The sequence below is a fragment of the Alligator sinensis genome, unplaced genomic scaffold (genome assembly GCF_000455745.1).
Source record: "Alligator sinensis unplaced genomic scaffold, ASM45574v1 scaffold745_1, whole genome shotgun sequence".
Lineage (NCBI taxonomy): Eukaryota > Metazoa > Chordata > Crocodylia > Alligatoridae > Alligator > Alligator sinensis.
Window position 1 is genome coordinate 1,753,156 of NW_005842119.1, and position 25,467 is coordinate 1,778,622.

General features: G+C 44.6%; 1 protein-coding gene across 1 annotated transcript in view; it reads right to left on the bottom strand.

Annotated features, from left to right (window-relative positions):
• Positions 1–248: 248 nt before the first annotated feature.
• Positions 249–25,467, bottom strand: part of SEPSECS (Sep (O-phosphoserine) tRNA:Sec (selenocysteine) tRNA synthase) — a 52,981-nt gene continuing 27,762 nt past the window's right edge. Inside the window, 3 exon segments of the mRNA XM_014520466.2 lie at positions 249–4,769; positions 6,256–6,346; positions 6,964–7,057. Of these exon segments, the coding sequence (XP_014375952.2) occupies positions 4,502–4,769; positions 6,256–6,346; positions 6,964–7,057 (453 nt within the window). The 3' untranslated portion in view covers positions 249–4,501.

Genomic DNA, 25,467 nt, shown 5'->3' on the forward strand with positions numbered 1-25,467 from the left:
TACCTTGATCAGGGTATTTCCCCTGCCAGGTAAGTACAAACTGTATATAAAATGTGTATCCAAGGCTAAATTAGCCAAAACTAATTCCAAATCCAGGAGTCCAGAACCATAAGTGGTCCTATTACCAGCAAACATCCTCTACCCGCACCTGGGGCTTCAGACGTTTCCAAAACCTTTGGTGGGCATCCTACTTGCAGTCCCAAGCCCGGAGGCTTGGGGTTCAGATGCCCCCGAGTTTTGCTTGCCCTTGCTATGGCCTTAGCCATAAGGCCCTCAAAGCAAGCAAGGGAGGAGACTCCCATTTCCATAAACTGTGCTTAAAGCCACTACACCTCAGCAGGTACTGAACCATGCCAGATGAGCAACTCCTGCAGTGCAGTTCAGGAGAACTGCCTACATGGACACAGATGCATGGTATTTACCCTGCCAGGTTAAAAAGCCACTATGCTTGATCTGAGCCTACAAACTACGCATTATATTAGTCCAAAGCTAAAAGCTCAAGATTTACCATATAGTTCACTGGGCTGGGCCACATCAGAGTTGACAGCATTTCAAGCTATGGTGACTCCACAGCTCAGCATTGCTCAGTCTGTGTGTTTACTCCAGACACCACAAACAAAGGATCAATGTGCTAATTAGCTTCCACTCATGACTACAACTGGGTGTTTTTGTCATGAGTCCTGAGATTGGAGTTCTGCTCCAAAGATTTATATGCAGAAAAGACACAGAACAACCTGGTCCAGCTCCACCTCATAAAGGCCAAACTAATCACATGGCAGGCTGAGGGCTGACACAGGGATACTGGGTAAACTGTTTGGGGCCCCATTTGGTGATGTTTGCCAGACATTTTAGGCTGGTGAAGAAACAGCACTAATTGGAAATGGAAAAGAAATGTGCAGCTCAGCTGTGGGAGTAAAGAGGAAGTTAAGACATATGCACTGTAGTGGCTCATCCTGAATTGAAAAAAAGTCGGCACTGAGGGGGACTGTACTTAAAAGGCACTATCACATATCTTATTCCGATGGAGTGCATCAATCTATCCTTGCATGTTTGTCCACTATTGCTTCTTGGCCTCTTGTGGGCTAAAATTGAATGTAGGGAGTATCTGAAGTCCCAAACTAAAGAGTCTGGGATGGAGGATGCTTGCCTCTGGGGGCATCCAAACTCAAAGACTTCCAAGCTTGGGCCTGTACGTAGGATGCCTACCAATGGATTTGGAAGTCTCTGAAGTCCCAAGGTGATAGGTCTCGGGTGAAGGATGCTCGCTGGTTGTAGCACCATATGTGGTGTTTAGAACAATTGAGTTCTGCCTGCTCAATTTATATGGCTTTTGGAACGATTGAGTTCTGCTCAATTGATATGATTTGGAATGGATTTGGCTAGTTTGACCTGGAACATGAAATATATTATTTAAAAAAAAAAAAAAAAAGCATGTTTGCCCAATATGGACCATTTGTTTCAGTTATGCTTAGTGTTGGTTGCATCAGTTGGTAATAGTTGGTTTCTATTACTGAGCACATGCTGTTTTTAGCAGCAGTTTACTGATAGACAATTTATTTAATAAGGTTTTCTTGTATTTGGATGTAAAATGAAGGGCGTTGCTGTTTGGAGAAACACCTTGTTTTGTATTCAAATAAATATGGTAACTGCACATCTCTTCAATGGGACTACTTTCATGCATAAACTTACACAGGAATTGTTCAAGATGAGGTACAAGTTGGATATGAGGTATTACTAGCATTAAGTAGAAAAGGTAAAAGTAATTTAAATCTGAAGAGGTAGGGAAGGAGCTAGTGGAGGGACTTTAAGGATGAAAGAATGACAGCAGATTAAAAGCAAAAGATCATTTAACAGCCTCATTTTGGTGAATAATTTCAGTATCTGGACGCTGGAAAGGTCACAGTAATGAACAGAGGAAATAAGCAGGATGCAGACAAGTGTTGATATATATATTGGAGTCGGCAGTTACTTTTTATTGATGAAATGTTTTTCTGTCAGAAACTGCCAGCAGAATTTTTCAATCCCATAGGATGGAAATAATTTTCTGTCCAGCTCTAATCTGTAGAGATCAAAATGGACAATTTTTTGAGCTGTGGTGAAGGAAGAATCAGTTCAGTGTGGATACAAGTTGGGTCACAGAGGGATCCCTGTGACAATATAAGAAAGCAAGAAGAGATGATGAAAAATAGGTTACCAAATTTTAGCCACAGAAATATCAGGGAGAGAGACTGCCGAGATCTGGGCCTGGAGAAGGAGGGGTGTTGTAAGCAGTGAGGTAGATTTGCATGTCGTCACAATAAAGATGACTGAAAATGTCTATGTAGCTTCCCAATTACTGTGCATAAAGGAAGACCAGAGACCAAAGAACCAAGCCCTATTCCCTAACAAGCATGAAAGTAGAAGAACCACAAGGGGGTTAAAATAGAGTAAATGAGGAGGTTTTCAAACTGGTAATGAAAGAGTCATTAGAATAGTTTTACCTGTTTCACTTTATTCCATAGAGGAGATAATATAACTCATCTAATCCAAAATAACCTGAGAACCAGAAGATTTTAAACTAGAATAGGTAGCTCAGTACCTAGTCAAATCCATTAACTAGTAGAGTTGAGTGAATTATTTGCAATAAGCAATTTATTTAAGATGTTTTTCTGTTTTTAATACTCCTCAAGCCAAGTACAATTTTCTTTTTTTTTCTTGAATTGTTCATGTGGGAATATTATTCACCAAATGCTTATTTAAGTCTGTAAAATTGCTGGCACACACCACCTGAGACCATAGAGGAGAGTTTAATATTCGAATTCTATGAAATACTCATCTAAGCTTTAATTTGTTTGTTCCCTGAATGAATGACCATGACTCATGAACAGGAGGATTTGACTAAATCTCTGCAGTTTTGATTAACTACTCCAACATATAACATAGCGGCAGGAACCATGCCATCTTTTTGCACCTCAAAACTGTGCCAGAGCTTTGTGCAGTGGTGAAGGCTGTAGTATGCCATAACCTTGACAAATGCAAGGTAGGAGAGTGTGCTTACAGTCACAAGGACCAGGGATCAACCTATGTATTACATATCTTTTAGGATATGTCTGTATAGCAGGTGTGACTACAGCACAAGTAGGTGCATGTAGCTGGCTCACATAGGAGTAGCAGTGAAACAGTGGCAGCAAATCTTCAAGCTTAAATACAGTGAACTAAGGCCACTTTTTTTTCTGAATGAAAGCAGCCACATGGAGCTAATGCACTTTAGCTTATGTGCACCAATTTCCCCATTTTCATTATTTATCTTATTCCTTTACATACACAAACCTTTTGGAAAGGGCCAGTACTCTGATTTAGCAAATCAACAAAGGTGTATGGTTCTCCATACATCAAAAATCTAGGACATTCCCTGAAATAAATGTGGTGCTCCAAGGCATCATGACAGACTGACAGAGAAATATTGCAGAGTTGAGCTAATAAACGACTTGGCAACTGCCATTCTGTATATGCTACATTAAAAAGGGGAATTAAACTAAAAACTTTACAAATCTAAACCAACAATTTAAACCAACAGTCATCATGTCAGTGATACAGGCCCCTCATTTTCAGAGCACCAATATTTCGCTAAGCTAACCAATTCAGTCAGCGCCAGAGTATAGCTGGTGCAGCAATAGCATCACCTACAGGAGATGGTTCGGAAGTAAGTCTTCGTATTATCCAAGTGCTAGAGTGAATCTTACATCCCAGGACACCCACAGGGGCCAGCTGATCTCTTAACTGCTGTAACCTCCTCAAAGCTCAACGACACTACTATCTCTCCCTGCCTCAGGTCCACTGATTGCTTTCTTACAGGAGAGCCATTATCAAGGCAGAGATCAAATACATGAGGCACTGTAGTTGCTTGGCTGTGAAAACTATCCAGACTTTAAATATCTGGCTGCTATTGCAGCTATTCTGAGCATTACTAGGCAAGAGATCATAAGAAATTACTACTTTGAGCTGCCTCACTTCCTTGCATTTTTTTAAAATGCTATTTAATACCCATCTCTCCTCTCATTTGCACAAAGATTCAGTGGGGACTGGCTGCATATGGCCATCATGAATTAATCAGTATAGGTATGGGAATGACCTCATTCAATAGACATTTGATGAAATTAATAAAAGGCTTCCATATAAACCAGTAGTGCAAATACCACCACAGAAAATTCAGTTTAAAATATTCCTCAATATTAATTGATTCTTTCTTCAGGTATTTCCCCAATTCCAATTCCAATTCGGCCCCAAGGACAGTGCCAAAATAAAGTCTATTTTGAAGGCATAAGTGGTGATGCAGAAGCCTAGTTGCTGGGCCTCTATGCACAGGGAAGAGACTATCTTCAAACAATATTTTTAATATGAATTTTATCCAAGATGTTTTTTAACAAGGGTTAAATTTCTAATTCCCAGAATTGCATATGTATAATGCAATATGATACAAACTTGACATCTTGCAAGAATAAATTATGCTAAGTTCCAAAATCTACATCTTGTTTGGTTCTTCTGGTTCTCCCTCGACTAGATCTGCATGACAATCATTTGTTTTAGGCACGTCTTTTCCTTTGTTTGTTTCTTTTCCAAAAGTCTTCAAACACTTATCGAGTCTTTTAAGGAACATGTCCACATCTTGCTTTTTCATGCCAATTGCTGAAGCAGCATTGAGGTAAGCACAGGGGTAGCTAATTGCATGAGACATAAAGCCTTTGAATGTATAGTTATTCACTGTTTGCTGAAAATTTCGGGGAACCACCCTGAAACAAATAATCACAGGTCAGTTTAAAATGCCCAGGGCTGTTTACAGATAATACACTATTCTGAGATAATTTTGCATACACTTTTTGTGTATAATATACCTGTAAGTCAGGGGTGTCATATAGCCTGTGGACTGAATTTGGCCTGCAGAGCCTCTCTACCTGGCTCACTATTTTAGTGGTGGGCCACCAGAAACTGGGGCATGGCGTAGCCTACTACAGAATTCAGGTCCTTTTGGACTTGCTGACTTTGGTGGTCAGCTTTGTTCATTGCTGCAATTGCCCCCAAGCCCCTCCTGCCACTGGCAAACTCCCAAGATCCACTGCTATGGCTGAACCTCCTTGCTGCTACTGGACCTGCCACCACCGAGGTGGTCACAGCGGCCTACTAGGTGCTTTGGGCTGGATCAGGTTTGTGAAGCGCCCCATGATCCAGATCCAGCCTGGGGCCTCAGGTACGTCTGACACCCCTTCTGTAAGTTATGAAAAAGTTCACGTCAATAGCCTAGGATGAACAGGAAACATGGGAATGGAACCTTTGAACTTGATGAAACAATATACTGGAGACCTGTAACTTCTCAAATCTGGAATCTGTTGAGTCCAATCTACCCAAAAATGACCAGAGGAGCAGGACAAGTGAAGGCTGGGGTCAGACAAAACAAGAACAGCATTAGACTGCAGTACACATAGATTTACTGTTGTTCATCTGTGTAGGAAGTGGAATAATCCAAACTAATGAAGCATGGCCTATGATGTGGAAACATTCAGCTCTGCTGGAGAAAATGACATTACCTCTGTAGCAGAAGCTAGCGTGGCAGCAGCAATATTCAGATTAAGGAATTCTGCCAAAACAAATTTTAGATCATGTTCTTCTTCTAAAGGGCTTAAACTGAAACCATTAAAAATGATTTGTCCTGCATTTCCCTTGCTACGTTCAAGTATTTTTAAGAGTAAATTAATCTGGAATTAGTTCAGGTTGTAGGCCCCTCTAGCACAGGCAGTTCTGGAAAGCACACTGTCTTTCAAAAAGCAACGCAAGATATTAAAGCTTAACAATGGGTTCTCCAGATCTAGGACAAAACTGTGCTAAGTGCTGTACAAATGCAGAATAAAGAGACAGTCCATGCCACAAGCTGCTTGCAGTGTAAAACCCCAGACACTTGAAAAGGATAAGTTACACAAGGCATCACTTGAAATATTAAGCAGAAACAAACTGCATAACAGCAGATGCATACAAGTAAATGGGTTGGGTTGAGCCACCTGAAGATAGGAAGGAAACCACCTTTTTTTCCTTGCCTGCTTGGGTCATACTTACACTGATCAAGGGGCTATATTACATAGTCTCCGGTGTGCATGTGGAGGTGGTGGGGGAGGAGGGGTACGAATCATCACAACAAGATAAATTTAACTTGAGGTTTTTTCCTCTCTGTTGGTATTCAATTCAAACCTGGTCATCTGAGAAAATTTTAAAGTTTCAAATGCTCACCTAGCTCCAGAAACTTGTCTTGTAAAAAGCATAGATCCAAGTTGTGTAACAGCAGTGTCACTGTGTTCATCTAGGTTCTTTAGCGACATGGCTGCAGACATAAATGGCTTTGTTATAAAAATTGTAAAAAAGCACTTTTTTCACCAAGAACAAACCACTGATGGTATATTTTACTTCATAATGGAGACCTGATTAAGTATTTGTATTAAAATATAATTATAATGTGCATTCTTATAGTACTTCATTTTTAGTTTTCTACTCCATGTAGTTGTTTACTTATATGGTTAAATTGTGCACGTGGCCAAGGTAATACATGGAGAAGTTTTACTTTTCAATGTTTAGCAGAGTTAGTGTTTATAACAAAAATCCTAAATAAAGGGAGGTACTCAATAGTAATCTGTTTTACTGAGAATCAGCCCCAAACTATAAACTGTTTTCTTTATATCATATGATTAATGACTAATGTGTCAGCCTTTATATTCCATTGATTAAACCACATATATTTTGGTCAAGAGCAGCTCTGTATACATACACAGGATCTGAGTCACTTCTGCACTTCTCCACTGTTTGACTAATGTAATTCCATTGAGTTCAATGAACTCACATTGGCTTCAGATTGGTTTAATAGAGGGGTGAACTAGGTCTACACATGTGTACAAGATAGTATCAGAAAAACTATACCTAATTGCAAATACAAATAGCAATTACCTAATGAAATAGGGTTGTGTGGTGTATCCAAGAGTCTCTCATTGTGGATTTCTGCCAACTTCTTCAGCTCACTTGTAAGATACGAAAACATTTCCTGGAAAAGGAGGATACAGTTTTCAACTAACTTCAGTTTTTTATTCAACAGAGAAAGAAAGAATTGGTTTTAGAAAGCTGTCAGCTGCCAAAACATCTCTTAAAAGAACAGAAAGAAGACACATGCCTGAGTGGGATGATTCTGCTTGAGCAGGGGGTTGAATTAGATGATCTTCATAAAGTCCCATCCAGTCTTGTTTTTTATGATTCTGCACTTCATTTAATGTGTACTAAACTTCATCATAAGCAATTTACTCAAGTCACTGGACTATACTGTGCCCTTCACTAATGCAAGAAAACCTTTTCACCTACCAATCTCTTCCCATGTGCAGGGGGAATGGTTCAGTTTCCTCCACAGCACTCTCCTCCTACCTTAACCTGGTGGAAGGCTCTCTGTTTAGTCCAATGTTTATGTTTGGAATCCCTGTCATTCCTTTTGCGGGCCTGGAAAACACTTACACAGGAAAGGTAATATACCCTTAAGAAGTGTCCCAAAGTAAGGTGAATTTTGTCCCCTCCCAGAATCCTGCTGCAGCAAGGAGTCAGGTTTGTCTTAAGAAATGGCACAGTGGACCACTGGTACTCCTGGCTAAGGTCTCCCTGAATTGCAAGAGATAAGGTCTCACTACTGCAAGATAGACACTGTTAGAGGAACAGTAGAACAGACCAGAGTTGCCAATGCCAATATTAATTCATGGTTATAAGCCTTAGTTTTTCTTTCATATATTTCTCTATCATATGATAAATACATTTTTGTTTTCCAATTGTCTAAAAGATAAATAGCAGGGAGGGTTTTTTTAAGCTCCAAGTACATATTTGTAATACAGTGGCAGCTTGCTGCTGCAGTCAGGCCAGCCCCGAGCACCCTACCCACTCACTCCCACCAACATACTCCAAATCAGCAAATGAAGACTCTCTAGGAATCCTTCTTGCCTCCTCTCAAGTCCTCAGTCTCTAGTGGATTTGAAAGTAAGCTGCTGAGGACAACCCTTAAAGGACCTCATTGTACTTCTGTGTTCGGAGCATGTGAGCAGGAACAGGTGACATACCATGTCACTCGCCCATTAGAACATGGAGGAGAATGGTTTTACTGTTACTGCTAGTGGTAGACACTGAAAACTACTGCTTGCATTGTTTTAATCTGGAACAGCCTTAGAATAAGAACAACATACATTGTGGCATCAGTCATCATCAAAGAGCTGCACCTGCTGCAAGCTTTGAGAATCTTTCTGCATGAGAATGGAAAGCTGGTCAGCAACTTGTATGCCTTGTCATTAACAAAAAGGGGCACTGACCTAGGTATTATGTACCACATTTTACACTGTATGACATAGCTTGTGGTTCAGAAGAATCTGTGTGTCTCCATGTTCTCTCTCTGGGACAAGTAGCTGGTTTGGATGAAACTGCTTCTCAAAACCTTCTAAACCAGTGGTGCTCAACCCTGTGGCTATTCAGGCTGGAGAAGTGACATAGGGCTGGTCTGCAGACTGGATCCTGTGTAGGGTTGGTTCATGGGTGCAATCCAATGTGCCAACTTGGTCCCATGAGTTGGATCTGGGCATAGGTGCTGGCCTAACCACAGATCTTGCCAAGAAGTGACCCCATGTGCCAGCCTGATCTAGTGCAAAGGACCACATCATCTGGTTTGTGGGACTCCCCACAGGTCCAGAAATTTATCAGCAGGGAAGCCACAATTGCCAGTGTCACTACTCCAAAGGAACCAAATTTTTAGACTTAAGGGGAGACCCACAGGCTGGAGGATATGGCTGGATCTGTCCTGCAAGCTGGAGGTTAAGCACCATTGTTCTAAGCAGTCAGTTGGGTGTCAAAAAAGTGTAATGTAATTTTAATCAGACAGTTCTATTATTGAAAGGAACGCTGTAAGCAGAAATGCCTTGGTATCCTGGTTAATGCATGTGACATCACAGAAAGCAACAGAACAAATAAATAAATACAAACAATTAAAATTCCACACTCTTCACAGCATCACCTTCCTAACTGGTATCTGTTCTGCTGGGTTTTTAGGACTGCCTTTTAAACAGCACCTCCAAGAGATCTTACACAACTAGCTGGGTTTGGAGGTGACCAGTTCTGTGCACAGCTCCTTCTCTGTGCTGCTTCAAAGAACTGAAACATAGCTTCATTCTCTGAGAAATCAAGAGAAAAATACTTCCTGAGATGCCCCTCCCAATCACAGTGATTCAGAAATAGAGCTATGCTATCCATATAAATGAATTGGATTCAAAAGTAGCTGTAAACAACAGCACGAAGCTTTCTGCAGTATTCAGTTGCAAGAAGCTATTGGGAATGGTTAGCAGAGCTTGTAACTTGTGACAAATAATTGCTGTTTTGCAGTTTGAAATCAAACCAAGTGCTTCTCTGGTTTGAGTTCGATAATTTGCCCAGCTTTATTTACAATACTCTTTGTAGACCAAGATAAGTGTTCAGACACTTTTTTTATTGCTCCTCAGTGAAGACAAACACAACACTCATTTCTTATTTACTCCTCCAACACAATGAGCATCACTAATGTGTTCATATAATATATCAGTTTAATTTTGGGAATCCAATCTGTTATTTAATTAGTGCTCCCTCTGCTGGCTATTTACTACTGCAGCAGTAGCAGAGAAAAATGCTGCAGGGCTGTGCAAATAGGAATATTGGGATATATTTCTTTATAAGAATGGTGATGAGAGAAAGGTAGATTCAAGCAGTAAGAATTCTTCAGGTGTTAATAACTGGCGGGTCTGTCTATTCGGGAACTTCTGGATAGCACATTAATAGAATAACTTCATGTTTGTAATGCCTAGTTACTATTTCTAGCTTACATTTAGATCAGTTAAGATTAGATATCTAACCCACTAAAACAGCCCTCACATATGGAAGGACTGAGTGCAAGGAAATGAACAAATGGAGTTTTGAGACCAAGGTATATGCATTTTCATCAGTCAGGCTGACTCTAGCCCTCTGTGTACAAATTTAAATGTTCTCCTGTTTTTGTAAATTAACATGCTCTGCATTCTAGAATTTTTCTTCCACTTAGCAAACCTAATATACACAAGTAGTTAGCTAAGCAGTTTACTGTACAATAAATTAATGGTGCTTCAGATTTGGCAATATTTTTGTGAGGTCAAATCTATAGCTGACCTCTATTATAAAATCTTTCTGTTGTGTGGGAAATTTATAAGCACCCCAAGCAAATATGTACAATAAGCTCTTACTTAAATGTAGCTGAATACAATCGATTTTCTATGGGGTAGACACTATATTTAACTCAGTTTTAAAAGACTCTTATCATATGAAAGCTGCATTGAACAACTTGCACACTAAATGTCAGCTAAATTTCTGAGGGAAAAGAGTGAATGAGAAAGTGAAACACTGCATTACAAAACCTCAGCTGGCTATTGAGGGAAATGCTAAGTTATACAAAAACGTATTGCATTTCTTTTGGTCTGCCAGATTGATTTCTAACCCCTAAAAACAATGAAATCTAACAAGAAACTGAAAATTCAGCAATCCTAGAGGCAGTGTACGTCAAATGTGCCAAATGACATGGTTATGTTAGACATAATGGCCAGCTTCCACAGAAGTTTGCACAATATTATCAAGAAACTTTTGAAAGAGTCAGCTAAAATGAGTGTTGTTTCTGAAGCCAGTCCTGGTAACCTAGAAAGAAGGGACGAGATCTTTGGCTGCTGGAAACTGGTGCAGCTTCACTGATTTCCGCAACATAAAATTCTAGTTAACAATCTCATAAGAAAATCTCTCCTATTTTAAGTTTGATTTCCTGTCAATCTATAAAATTATCCACAGCTCACTGCAAATATACATACTGTGTGATGGACATGAATCCTCCATTCTTGAGGAGGGTAAGATTTCATTGGATAGGAAGGACTTTCAAATCTTTATACTTTAATGCAAAAATTTGACCTAATGATATGCTGTACCAAGGAGTTGACTCTCATCACATTTACTGTCTAAAATTTTAGCTTTCAGAAATTGCACTAGGACTAGTGGACTTCCCTCCTCTTCCAAGTCTGGAGTTAAAATCATTAGTTGTGTTTTTTTGTGGTGATACCCAAGTCCCCTCTGTACTTGGGGCTGTACACATATCAGACAAGAAGATATTTCCTACCACAAGAGAACTTAGAGTTTGAAATGAGGGGGAAGCAAATTCTATACTGTTCCTCTAAGAGTCAAAACAAAACATTTTAGGTAAAAAAGTTTCATTTTTTATTTCACAATACTTCAAGATCAGATTTGCTTTAAAGATCATGTACTTTTAAATTAAAATCCCTGTAAATTTTGGCCCAAATGAAACGCTTCAGTCAACCTAAAACAAGAGTATTTTTTCTGGTTTTCAGTTTGGTAAGACAAATTAAATCAATTGCATAGCTGTATTGACAAACCAGAACATCTTTGTCAATATAATCATCACAATTTTTTTTTCAAATACTGGAGCAAAAACAGAATTGTTATTGCACCCACATTTTCATAGGTTCAATTTAAATAAATGGGAATTCTAGGTATTTAGGCACCTCTGAAATTAACTTATTTTAGGCTACGGACAGAAGTTACACAAAAACCAGTTTAAGTGATCAGAAACTAGTTTAAACCTGTAACAAAACATAAGTTCAGTACATATAAACCAGTTTTGAAATGGCTGAAACTTGTTTAAAATAAACCTGGTTGACAGTACTATCAGACTTAACTGATTTAGGTCAAACTGGTTTATGGAACTTCTGCCCCAGAAACCCTTCCTGGTTCACGTTAAATCACAGTCCCCCAGCATCCCATGATGCTTTGCAGCCCTGGGCTGGGCTATGCTGTCTGCTTGAGCAGAGCAGGGTTGGCCCTGCCCCTCTGCTCTGTAGCCAAAGCAGTGAGGGCTGGCGGACAAAGGGGTGGGGGTGGGAAAGTTGGCTGGGAACAAAGCCGCGTCTGCCTGGAGGGAGTGGAGCACCCCTGCCAGACTTTCCCTGCGCTGGAATAGAGGGGGCGGGGTCCATCGGACTCCAGCAAATGGCAGGGAGGGGGGTTTAAATCCCCTCCATGGCCCACGGGATCCCAGGCTCAGTCTGTGTGGGGAGGACTGCCACACTTCTACCCCCACACCCAACGCCCTGTTCAAGTTGGGGAGAGAGCAGCCCCTGCCAAGGTTTTCTTTCTCTTTCTCTGCTCAAGCAGAGAGCAGGGGGCATGGCCATGCCGTGACCTGGACCACCAGGGTAAGGTGGAGGGGAGCGGGGTTTAAACCCCCCACTGGGCCTTGGACCCCAGCTGGGGTTTGCCTGGGGTGGGCTGGGCAAACTTCTGTGCAAACCACCCCTCCTCCCCCACTCTGCCTCAGGCTGCTGCCAGGGCTAGCATCTGGCCATGCTCCCTGCTGCTCCAGCGGCAAGTGGGGGAAATGCTTGACAGGGGTTGCTGTACCCCTGCCAGGCAGACCCCAGCTGGAGTCCCATGCCAGTGGGAGGGGGGAGGGAGGGGAGAATTAAACTCCCCTCCCTCCCCACCTTCGCCTCAGGGCCAGTGTCTAGCCATGGCCCCTGCTGCTCAGGCAGCAAGCAGAGGGAAATGCCTGCCAGGGGCTGCTGTGACCCTGCCAGGGGTCCTATACTGGTGGGAGAGGGAAAAGAGGATTAAACCTGCCTCCCCACCCTTCACCTCAGGGTGATGCCTAGGCCAGTGTCTGGCCACACCCTCCACTGCTCAAGGTGGGGGGGGGGATGCTTGGCAGGGGCCGCTTCCTCTTCTGCCCTTCAGGCACAACCTGACTGGGGAGCATGCATGCCAACCCCTCCCCACACATACTTAGTGGCCTGCCAGGGCCTGGTCATGCCCCCCACTCAGCTCAGCTTCCCTCCAGGCTTCCAGCCACTGCTGAAGGGACGGAAGTGCTGCTCTAGCACCCCCCCAGCTTCTAGCCTGAGCCGCTGCAGACATGTGGCTGCTTTTTCCAAATCAAAAGTGAAAGTCTGTCCACTTGCTTCTTCTCAGTTCAATCTACACGTTAGACTAACATGCAAAGATTGAACTGATTCAGGATCAGGCTTTCTGAATGTCTCTACTTAGCCCTTCACTCATCCTTAAAGCAGTGGGGGCCAATCTGCTTGGCAGGCATGCCACAAATTAGCCCTGCACCCTCCCCAAATACTACTACTACTACAATTCCTTTCCCTTACCCAACCTGCTGATCAGCTTTCTGCTCCCTGCCTTTTACTCCCTGCCCGGTCCAATGCTCTGCTTTCTGCTTGGCTCCTCCCCAATCTGACATACATCACACACAGAGGTTGCCCATACCACCCGTGGCATCCATGGTGCAGGTTGGCCACCCCTACCTCACAGCATGCCCAACTCACACTGACAGCATTGTGTTCAGTACCAAGTTCATGTGGAAAAGGAATGTTTATATATTTTATAATACACAAGCAGTATAACATTTAGCAGGCTCCAGGGATTAAGACCAGGATTGGGAAGGACCTTCTGGACCACTGACTCTAGTCCCGTGTTTGCAAGCAAAAATTCTTCCTTGCAGCTGAGTGTCCTGGTCCAAAGACTGATGCTCCAATTTGCTTTCCTTTTAAACTCATGACTTTTCACTTCTTCACTGCCTAACTGCTCTTTTCCCACCCAGGCTGAGGAGGGCTTTGGTCCCATATCTCATTTCCTGTATGTGTAATGTAAACACTAAGCTACTATACCCAAGATGGGAGACACCACTGCCACTACCCTGCACATACTTGGTATCTTTTTATTTCTAGGTCACATAACCCCTAGTACATCCCCTGGATACGTGCACTACTTCGGACCTCCCACTTACAAAGTCCATACCTTAATTTAAGTATATGCAGAAATGTCAACTAAGTGACAGAAATTATGGATCTGATTGCAAGTTCTACAAAACGTCTATAAATTCCATATACACAGAAAATCCTGCAGTACCTTGTTAAGGCCTCAAACTACAACATGGGTATCTAACACAACACAAAATTCATGACAGAAGCTACTGTCTCCTTTTCTAAATGACTAAAAGACTATTTGAATCTTGGTGCTCAAAACTTTCAGCTTTTGTAAGTTTTAAATATATTTGTTCTCTCACTACTTATTTATTTAATTTAGAAGCAGAATGGCCGCAAACCTTTATATAAAGTTTTATGAACAGCATACAAAACATTTATTTTTGTTGATACAATCTATGGTTTCTTATATAAATGATAAAACATGCCAAACAGCTATAAATCAAAGGGTGCATCCCTACATGCAGGGGCATGTGCTTGCAGTGACAAAAAAAGTAGTAGCATGAATTTGTGCTGCTTTTTGCTGCTTTGCATGCCTCTGCACACACACTTTGGTGTGGGGCAAAATGCCCCGCGCCAGGGAAACTGCCATTTCCCTGATCCTCCTGGCATGCTGGAGAAGCTGGGACAGAACTAGAAGAGTGGAGATGCTCTGGCTGGCAGCCAGAGCATCTCCTGGGAGGACCAAGCCTCTTTGTCTGCTGGCACAAGCTCCTGTGGTGTGTGCTGCCACTTTTTTTTTTTTTTTTGCAGAGTTTTTTTGTTTTTTGGGGGGGGGGGGGGGGGGGGGGGTTTGCTGCCAGGATTTCCTGGTAGCAAATCTTGCCCCCAGGCAAATTTTAACATGCCATGGGTGTGGCCTGTGGCATTACAAATAGGTTTGTGGTGCCACAAACCGCACATGCCTGCATGTCTGGATCTGGCCAAAGCGTGCATCTTTTGGATCATTATGGCATATTAGTGACTCATATTAGGTGTCCCACCCCATGGTCGCCACCTTGGGACCAGACATCCCACTCCTAAACCCTGACCTTTGCCATGGGAAGTCCCTTCCCTTGCCTCCAGAAGTACTCCTTTTAGGAAGGAGATTTGCCTTCAAAATGAAGTCTTACTCTTGTATATGGTGGATGGGTGGGTATGGGGTTTGTGGGAGACTCTGTGTGTGTGTGTGTGGGGGGGGCTTTGTACAGAGGTGTGGGTGGGTATGTGGGGGGTGTGTAGGTGGGTATGGGTTTGCGGGGCTATGGGTTTGTGTATGTGCGGTGTGGGGGAGGGAGTGGGGGTGAATGTGTGGAGGGGTGTGGGTGGGTATAGGGGGTTGGTTTTTGGGAATGTGTGGGGGCATGTGGGGTCTGTGAGGGGCTGTGTGTGTGTGTGTCCACCCTACAAACATGCTCCTCTCACACATTCCCCACCACTGCACACAGCCCCTGCTGCCAGTGGTAGCAGCAGACAACGGGCCCTTGGGGTGCTCATGGCCCACAGCAGGTAGAGTCCCCCAGCAGCTTGCAGTCCTGATAAGCTCCAGGGCTAGACTGGTGGCTCCACTGCACAGGGCTCGCATGCCTGAGCCCCAGGCAATGAAGCCGGTGGCACAGGTCATGGGGCTTGGCCAGGGAGGCAGGGAGAGGGATGGGCCTGGCCCGGCTCCATAGCATAGAGCTTCCTGCCATTCCCCATGACCCGCATGTAGCAGTGAGCAGGGCCAGCCACCAGCTCCATTACATGGGACTCCCCCTAGAGGCATGCAGTTCACACAAAGAACTCAGGCAAGGCCCACGTGATGGAACCAGGAAAACCCCATGCCCCAGCTGACCTGGGTTCTATCCTCCTGCTGGCCAGCCCTGGGTTCCTGTGCTCCATCCAGCTGCTGCTTCACCCCCACCTGCCCCTACCACTCCTCCCTGCCACCACTACCACCACCACTACTTCCCTGCCCCCACCCACCACCACTGCTGCCCTTCCCCTGCCACTTCCCTACTCCCTCCTGCCACCACTTCCCTACTTGCAGAGCTAGGGTCAGGACCATCCCACAAGCAATGGTGGGAGTACAGCATGCACTGCCCCCATGAGAGTGAGTGGGGCTTGGCCCCATACGAGCAGAGCAGGGGCAGCCCAGAGCCAGGCCAGATGCAGTGAATTGGTAGGCATCCACGCATGGGCCAGATGATAATCGCCTGATGGGCTGTTTCTGGTCTGCGGGCCATATTTTGCCCGCCCCTGGCCTACAGGCTCTGACTGATATCATGGTCCCATCATTCTAGGTAGTATGCAAAACACACAGTAAAAGATGGTTATTGGTTCAATTAACATAATGTAAGCAAAGCAGCATGAGTCTTTACATGTGATGACAGTGAAGGGCTAGAAAAGGGATGGGGGGGGGGAAAGAGGCTTCCAGTGGCCTATTTGCATTCCCTCTCTGAAAGCAGCAGGATACTTCTAGAGAAAACACTTGCAGTCAGCTCTTCCCTGCAGGCACACCTCCTGTACTCCTCCTTCAGAACAGCATCAACTTCTCATCTATATTCACTTTTCCCCAGGCACCAGTACCCCCACTTCACTGTTCTGCCCTAGGACAAATGACCACTTCGCCCCATTTCTCCACAGATCCTTATAGCTCCCCAAGTCCTTTAACAACTGCACACCTAATGAATGCTGATCCCTAGAACAGCCCACTCCCTGTATACTCCTCTCTCAGTCAGATACATTTTGCCTCTTTAACCAGCTTTTCCTAGAGAAATAGAAATTGGATAGTCTAAGGCTTTTGTTTCCCCCTCTACTGCAAGAGATTAACCACTTCTCCATGACAATGTGAACTTTTTGTTTTGAGCTGAGCTCAAATAACCTGAAATAATATTTGAAGTGAAGAAGGATAAGATAAGAAAAGAAAGAGAAAATACTTGGAGTTTTTTTTATAGCCTGACTTTTTTTTTCGGTAGGTGTAGCTGTACCAATATAGAAAAGAGTACTCAATGTCATGCTATAAATAGCTCCTGCTGAGAGCATAATAGCTCTGCCTCTGCTTTTGCAGGGCACAAGCAATAAACTATCACTATTAAATTTTTACAGTTCAGGAACAAGCACATTTAAAACAAAAAAGGTTCCTATTTCTACAACAAATCCAATAAAAGAAACATATTTACACCACATATAGGGCTGCATTTATGGAGTATAACCACATTTTGAATTTTAAAAAACTTGTCTATTGAATGAAGCTGTAAAAATCTAATGTTTTATTCACTTTAAAATCCTACTTCCAAAAAAATGGTGTCCTTATTTTTGAAATGCACAGCTATTCATTAGGACATTTTATTTACTAAAAAATTACCAAATTATTTATGACTGGCAATGCCCAATACTCTACATTGCATTTTCACTACTACTGTAAATCTTGCAATCCAAACCAACTTTACAGAAAGCACAAATAATGTTTGACATTTTTAGGGGAAAAGGTGTAAGGGAAAAGAAATGTTATTTTTGATGCAGACATCAATATATACAATCATCCAAAACAGAAGATTACTAGACAATTTATTCCACAAATCACACCTGTTCTTTTTAATGTTCCATACATGACATCTTCAAATTTAAAGCCTCTGGATCACCTCCCACTTCATTTCTAAAACTTAACCATACTCACAACTATAACTGATTACATTTTTGCTTAATTACAGAAGTTGCTTATACAGTTACTCTTCCTCACTTCTAATTGCTTCTACAGACACTTAAATACCATTACAAAAACCCTGAGTGCCTGTAGAAAGAGCTGGAAACAAGATCAAGTACCATGTGTCCTACCAGATCTTCACAAACTAGCAGCACGTGGTCAGGAGACCACGGACATTTGGCTTAACACTAAATATAGTAATGGAACAGATGAATTTTGGATGATTTTAAATACCTATTTATTTCAGGCTATGGTGACGTTATCCACAATTTCTATATATGATATTATGTGCAAAAATATGCTTAAAATGTGAAGGGGGCAAAGTCAAGCACTGAAACAATAGGAAGCACTAGAGTTAATGGTGCCCGCAAAATTTTAGCTAAGCCCTGTGCGGGCCGGGAGCGGTCCGAGGCCCTCGGGGGGTTTTCTTTTTCGCGGCGGGCTGTGGCCAGCAGCCCGGACACGCTGGGTCGGGGAAGACAGGCGGCACACTAGAATTAGGCATGGACGCTTAGTGGTTGATTTAAGATTATTTTACTTACACCGAAGATGGTCGCGGTGCAGGCAGGAAAACTTGCTTGAGTTGCAGTTACAAAACAAAACAAAACTCGAACCTGTAGAACATGAGGGTACGTCGCAATGGGGTTTCGGCGACAGGAAGATGAACAAAAACCTCGAGAGTACGTCGCAATGGGGTTTCGGCGACGGGAAGAAAAAAAACTGCAGGACTCGAACCCGGGTAGAGCTCTGGATTCACTCACACGAAGTTTGCTAGGCTCCGTGGAACTTGCGCGCAGGGAAGGGTACGTCGAGGGATCAGGCGGCGACGGGGAGAGGCGAGAGGTAGATCAGACCCCTATAGCCTTCTTGAGATACACGCTGGGTCCAATAGGCTCCACAGCGCTTAGAGATCTTCACGAGACGCGAAGTTCTCCTCCTCCTGATAGTCGTGGAGTCCTCCAACTTGGGCAGAAACTGCTCAAGCCTCTTATACGGCTAGCAAGCCAATCGCTAGCCGCCACGGGGGAATAATTTAGAACTGGCCAATAGTGGGGCACAAATCTTAATACAAATGGCAGGAACTCCTTGCAACGTGCATTTCTCTGTTGCAACCTAGAAATGCACCCTGCAAAGAAAGCTACGAGTGGCGGGGAAAAAAACAGCAGCGCCGAAGCGGCCACAAACAAAAAATCATACCCTTGGGTTGTGACAAGCCCCCTTAAGTGTATGCATTATGTCGGGTTGTGCTCAATATGACACAGAAACTCTGTGATGGAGCCAGTATAGAACTATGATTTTTCAGGTCCTAGACTAGTGCCATAAGTCGAGCATCCTTTCTCTATGTGCAATCTTCTATATCAATCATGACCCATCTAGAGGCAAAGATCCTACAATAAGTACTGTATGATCATATGATTAAAGACTACCATGGGCCCCAAAGGGATAAATTAAGAATGCTCAGGAACCCATAACTTTTGGGCATTTACTAAGGCTGTCAATTAATCGCCATTAATGTGCATGATTAATGCAAGAACAAATTAACACATGATATTTTTGTTTGTATGTTAATTGTGCATGTGGTTTTGGAGCCCGAGCCCAGGCTGCCCTGCCCCACTACAGTTACCACTGATCCAGACCACCCTGCGAGGCAGGGGTGGCTGTAACAGAGGAGCTGTAGGGCAGCCTGGGTGCAGGCTCTGGGTGGCTGAAGCGAGGTGGGGGGCACCCCCACAATGCCAGGGCCCTTGGCAGCATCGGGGGTTTGGATAAGGCGGTGCTGAGCTGCAGCGGGGCTGCCTGGCACTCTCGGGTCCCATTGTTTGGGGTCAAGGTGGGCCAGAACTGCCTGGGATGTCCAGCATGAGCCGCTTCTGGGCACACATTCTTGATCCAGGCCCTGGAGAAAAGTGGTGGCGATGAAGGCCTTGCACCCTGTGCCCCCACAGAGGCAGCTGCTGCCAGCAGGCAGGATTCCTGTGGAGTAACCTCCCACAGCCCCTGGCCTGCGCTTCACCATATGCCCAGCCCCAGCCCAGTGCCTCCATATCCCAAATTGCGCTGAGCTGCTGCTTACCTCCCTGCAATGCCAGGGCTCCTGCCGGGACCCGCACAGCGCTTGGCGGTGGCAGTGCTAGGCTGGGGCCGGGCATGTGGGCATGGGCTGTGGGAAGTGGCTCAGTGGGAGTCCCACTTCCACCCACCAGCAGCAGCTGCTTCTGCGGGGACGCAGGGTGCAGGGTCGCCACCGCTTCCCAGGGGTCCAGACTAGGGATGCATAGGGACCCATGAGCCCAGAGGCAGCTCATGCCGGAGCTCCCATTTGGTCCCAACCCACCCCAAGCTGTGGAGCCAAAGGGTACCAGGCAGCCTCGCCGCAGCAGCTCTGTGTGGGTCCTGGAGGGACATGGACTCCAGGCGGCTGCAGCAGGAAGGCGAGGGCAGGGGCACACCCACCCACAACCCCCATCTAGGGCTCTGAGCAGCTGGCTGGCAGTGCTGGGGGTTTGAGGAAGGTGGCACTGGGCCGTGGTGGGGCTGCCTGGCACGAGGATGTCTGGGACCTGCTAAGCAAATAAACGGGAAAGTTCAGGCCCAGGCCAGGGCCACTGCTGGAGCAGCTGCTTCCAGCCTGGGCTGCCCGTGGCCGCTGCTGCTGGAGCAAGGGTCAGGTGAGGCTGGACTCTGGTCGGGGGTGCACCCTGGTCCCAGGGCAGCTTCACAGAGACCCTGCTCAGATTGAGCATCCTTCCAGGGCATGCAGGGGTCTCCCCACCACAGGCTCTAGATCCCCTGCGGGCAATGCCCCTCCACCAAGTCAAAACCCCCTCACACACCCACAGCCCCTCACATCTTCACAAATTCTCCCCACAGTACCATACAACGTACCTGCATAATTGAGTTTTTCTGTGCAGAATTTTTAGCTGTGCGATTAAAATCACGATTAACTGTGACTAATTTTTTTTAATTGGGCAAATAATCGCGATCAAATTTTTTAATCGTCTGACAGCCCTAGTATTTACCCATAGATAAGTAAGGTCAGCCATTTCACAAGAGAAAAAGAAATGCTTTCTCAGCTAAGTCTAGTGCGGTGACTCTCAGCTGGGGCCTTGAGAGACCCTTTCAAGGGTGCCACAGTGTCAGCACTGCTGCCCCCGCTACTTTGGCCAAGTGAAACTGCTCCATGTGCCTCTGTCTTCCGGAGGGGTGCACAGGGCTGGTGAGGAGTAGCTGGTGCTCTTGTCTGCATTAGATGTTGCAGCTGGTGCTCTAGTCTGCATTAGATTTTGCTCCTCTCCCTTCCCTGTTTCCCTCCACACCCCTGCTGGCTTGCAGTTTGTGAACAGGGAATTCAGGCAGCAGCCCACAGGGGGACTCTGTAGTGTAAGGCACAGACACATTCAGCTTCTGCAAAACCTGTATTTCCTATTTTCAAATTGCCAACTAATAGGGAAGGACAACAGAATGGAGCAGGAAAGGTATGGGAGAAAAAACATAGCACAGGTAGGAGTGCCTGGAAACAGGGGTGTGCACTGCAATTTCACCTGGCAGCAGTGGTAGCCTGGAGATAAAGTAAACTGAGACTTTACAGTGGCTCTCATCTGGGTTCTACACAATCCAGGTCAGTTATGGAGGAGTGTCTTGAGTGTAAAATGTTGAGAACCACTGGGTAGAACACACTCCTGGGGATGAACCTCCCTGAAGTCTCTTCTGCTGAAATTTTTCCACTTTGTATAATAATTATTGGTTAGACCACAGAATTATTGCTTTTTCAGCAAGAGATTTTGGCATGCACCCTGGATGAAGCAGACTTGAGTTCAAGTCCCTGTATCAAATCAGAATAGGCATTCAAATCTGGGTCATACATCCCAGCAAAATGCTCTGACCCCTGGACTCTTGGGTAAAATGGAAAAACCCTACCACACAGAAGCAGTTTTGTGCAAGGCCCAAATGATATGCTCTGAAAACAGCCACTGGACTGGGCCCCAGAGGCAAGAGAGATGAGGGAATACCTGGTCTTAGACACAGAGAAGTTTGGGAGAAGAATCAAGGCCCAAACAGTTGTGAGCCTGCCCACTAGCAATTAAGTATCTCAAGAACTTACAGAGCTAGGTGGCAACCAAGCAGAGGCTCTGAGGATCTCTACTGTGCCTATGTATTGGGCAGTCCTTGGTGGCTCAAGCCATTTCTGTCAGTGCCATTACAATGCAAACAGGAGATACTTGGATCGTGTTGTCTTTTCTAGCTGCTCCAGTAAGTACCAAGTGAAATGATTTTATTTTATGTACATTTGGTTTATTTCAACTATTAAGTGATCAATAGCAGTGAGACAACATAAAAAAAAAAGTCAAAATAAAAAAAAAAAAATCAAGAAATGACATTTCTGGCACAAAATTTAGAAAATTGTCTAGAATTCAGGTTTTCAATTTGAAATATTTCCATGGGGATTTACACCAAAAATCAGGATGAGTACATACAAAAAAAAAAGTTCTCTCAGTTTTCCTATGAGAAACTGTTTGACTGAAAATGTTCTTCCTTGTGCAACTTCTCTGTTACTTTATCCAGGGATATAACTAGGATAGGGTGAGGGGGGCACCAGATCCAGGTGCCAATCTGGAGTGGGTACCAGAACGGCAGCTCCTAGGGAGCCAGCACCCCAGCATCCACAGTCAGGCAAGGTGCTTGGAACCAGCTACCCAGCAAGGTAGCGTAAAGGGAGCCATCCCCTGCAGCATCAGCTGCTGTCAGGTAAGACCCTCCCATTCTTGATCCCACTCCCCACCTTCTCCCTCCCTGCACTACTCTCAGGTGCTTAGCATAACAGCCCCACCCCCTGCATCTCTGCTCAAGGTTGAGAAAAATCACTACCTATGCCTCTGATTCCATCTATAAAACAGGCACAATCACACTTATCTGCTAACTTAAGGTATGCCTTTAAGAACCTGCTTAAAGGATAGTGCTGTATACCAAACTACTAACACCAATAAGTTGCAGAGTTCAGATCACAATTAAACATCATCTCCTGACTCACAGTCTAGCACACTTTTCCTCAACCCAAAGAAGAGGAAGGAGGAATGGTGCTATTACTGGGTAGCCATTGTCCTGTTCAGAGTTCTAGCTCTATGTCTAGCCTAAAGAAAGCTACTGGTGCCTAGGAACATGCTCAATACACATGAAGTAATCAGAGATTTTAGTAGAGCACTTGCTCCCCTAGGCATGTACAAATGGGGATTTTCAGGGGCTCATTGCCCAAGTTTATCTATTTTCGTAGTCAGAGCAAATAGCATCTCTAACTCCAGTTCTACTCCCCTACCAAATATCCTGCTCCTGCTTCACCCCATGCCAGTTTTGCCAAGAAACCGTTTGGGGAAAAAAAGATATTTTCAAAACCTCTCACCTTAACTTACTCTCTGAAAGCAGCACAGAAGGAGACTGCATACTTCCTGCTCAAAAACATAGTCCAAGAGTCAACATTAAACCTGTTCCTGTTTATGCTGATCCCAGGTCTCTTCACCAAGGACATTCAGGAGACCCCCTAGTGCACAGTGTCCCCTACTATTCATAAATGACGTGGTCTTTACTACTGTAGAAGTACAGAGTGACCTGGACAGATGGAGACACATCTTGGAAAAACACAGTCTATGCATTGCAGGGAAAAAACAGAGCATGTTGTGGCCATTTTGAAGCAATTACAACACCCCTGTGGCACTGGACAGCCAGCAAGTACCATGTTTGAGTATCTGGGGTCTTGTGTGAGAAAATGGAGAGAGAGATAAATAATTAGGAGCACAAGGAATAAGACCTGGATGAAAGGGAGGGGAGTAAGTGGAGTGGTCTAGAATAGGAAACTATCAATTCATTTGAGAGAAAAAAATCTACAGAACAAAGATAGCAACAGTGCTGCTGTATGGATCAATGTCAGACAACTAGGAAACAACTTCATTGTCCACAATAAGGATGATGAAGTTAATTTATGAAGTTAACAAGTCATGGCACGTAAGAAAGGAAACAGTGCAGCAACAGTTCTCATTCAGCAGATATGGCTTGAGCATGTAGCCAGAAATCTAAAGAGTATATGGGAAATATTCCAGCCATGAGTTAGGGGCACGAAAAGGGAATATGTGGTGCAAGCACAGTAACAAGACCTAAGAACATAAGATGCTTTGGAAGAGACAGCAATGGGCAGAAGGTTGTGGAGAATGCTAAAGCCCCCCAGGGCGGGCAGGGGGGCAGGAAGACAACAGCATTCTAAAAACGGTTTAGCTGCTTTTATAGAAATGATTAAAAAAAAAATTCAGCCTGTGGTAGATATAAAACAAACAAACAAAATCAGTCTAAGGGCTCTGGCGTTATATTTGTTGTGCTTTTTCCTGTGACAAAAAGCTTGCATCAAGATGTTCTAGTACTAAAAAAGTGACCAAATCAGCTGCAAAATGGCAGATCTGCAGCAAAAAATTGCTGTTTAAAACAACAACTTGTCAAAGGAAGGTTTTCTGCAACAAATTTAATATGTGCACAGGTATTCTTGTTTCCCAGTAACTCACAGTGCTCTGCTATTCCTCCTCCTTCCAAGGCCTATTCAGCAGGCAACAATAGCTGATGGGGCAAACATAAGCAACGGATGATGGGTCAAGTGACAAGCCAGACAGGCTCATGGACAGGTTCCCCTGGGGGTGGAGGGAACTACTGCCCCATGACTGGAAAGCAAACTTTCACGGCAACTTCACTGCACTTCCGTCAGGGGGGTCTGCACATGTGCACACAACAGAACAATTTATTTTTGTAGTGCCACAAAGTTTGTGGCACTACAAAAATAACATACATCAGCAGCTTAAAAGACTGAACTTTAATTAAAGTTGTAGACAACTGAATATGGGGACCTGTAATGGAACTCGTCAGGCAGACTGCATTTTCCACTACAATTCATAGCTCAGAGCAAGGGACTTGAGAAAAGTTATTATATTTCCCTGAATCCAAGATGTTCCTGAATTTAAGAAGACGCCACTAATTAGAATCTAGACATGGAAAACATAGAAATTCATTATAATTTTCCATTTTTAAAATCTAATTTCTAGAGAGCCGTCTTAAATTCATCCCTCACCTGCTACAGCAGGGCAAGCAATTCATAGCTCAGAGCAAGGGACTTGAGAAAAGTTATTATATTTCCCTGAATCCAAGATGTTCCTGAATTTAAGAAGACGCCACTAATTAGAATCTAGACATGGAAAACATAGAAATTCATTATAATTTTCCATTTTTAAAATCTAATTTCTAGAGAGCCGTCTTAAATTCATCCCTCACCTGCTACAGCAGGGCAAGCAGCACCCGGGGGGGGGCTCTCTAGCCTGCTCCCCCTGATGCCTGCCCCGTCCCAAGGTGCCTGCTCTTGTCCCCCGCTCCACTTGCCACTCATTACTGTCTGCCCCTTGCACTGCCTCCCCTCCAACTAACCAAACTCTCTACTGCCTCCCCCCGATGCTGACTCCCACCCTGCAGCCCCTCCTCCCTACTTGTACTTGAACCTAAGATGAAAGGCCTTCCCCCCTTGTTGATTACAGAAAAAACCTTATCTTGGATTCAAGTAATATGATAATACTAGCAAACAACCCATCAAAAATTATGGGAGGCGGGTGGCAGGGACTGAGCCTACCATTTAGCCCTGCGCCCCCACTCCACTGCAGCGCTGGTCCAGCCACACCCCCTTCAGGCCCGACCTTCTTCCCCCCCGTCGGTTCGGGTCCAGGCCCGCTCCCCTCCCTTTCAAATCCCCGCCCCTGCTGCGGCCCTCCCCGCTGGCTTTGGAGCTGGGCCCACTCCCTCCAGCTTCACCCCTGCTGCTTTGGGGTTGGGGCTGCTCCCCCCACCCTCACCTCCCCACCACGGCAGGCCTGACCCCATTCCCCCACACTCTTGCGCCACTGCAGCTGCCTCCTCCAGGGAACAGGA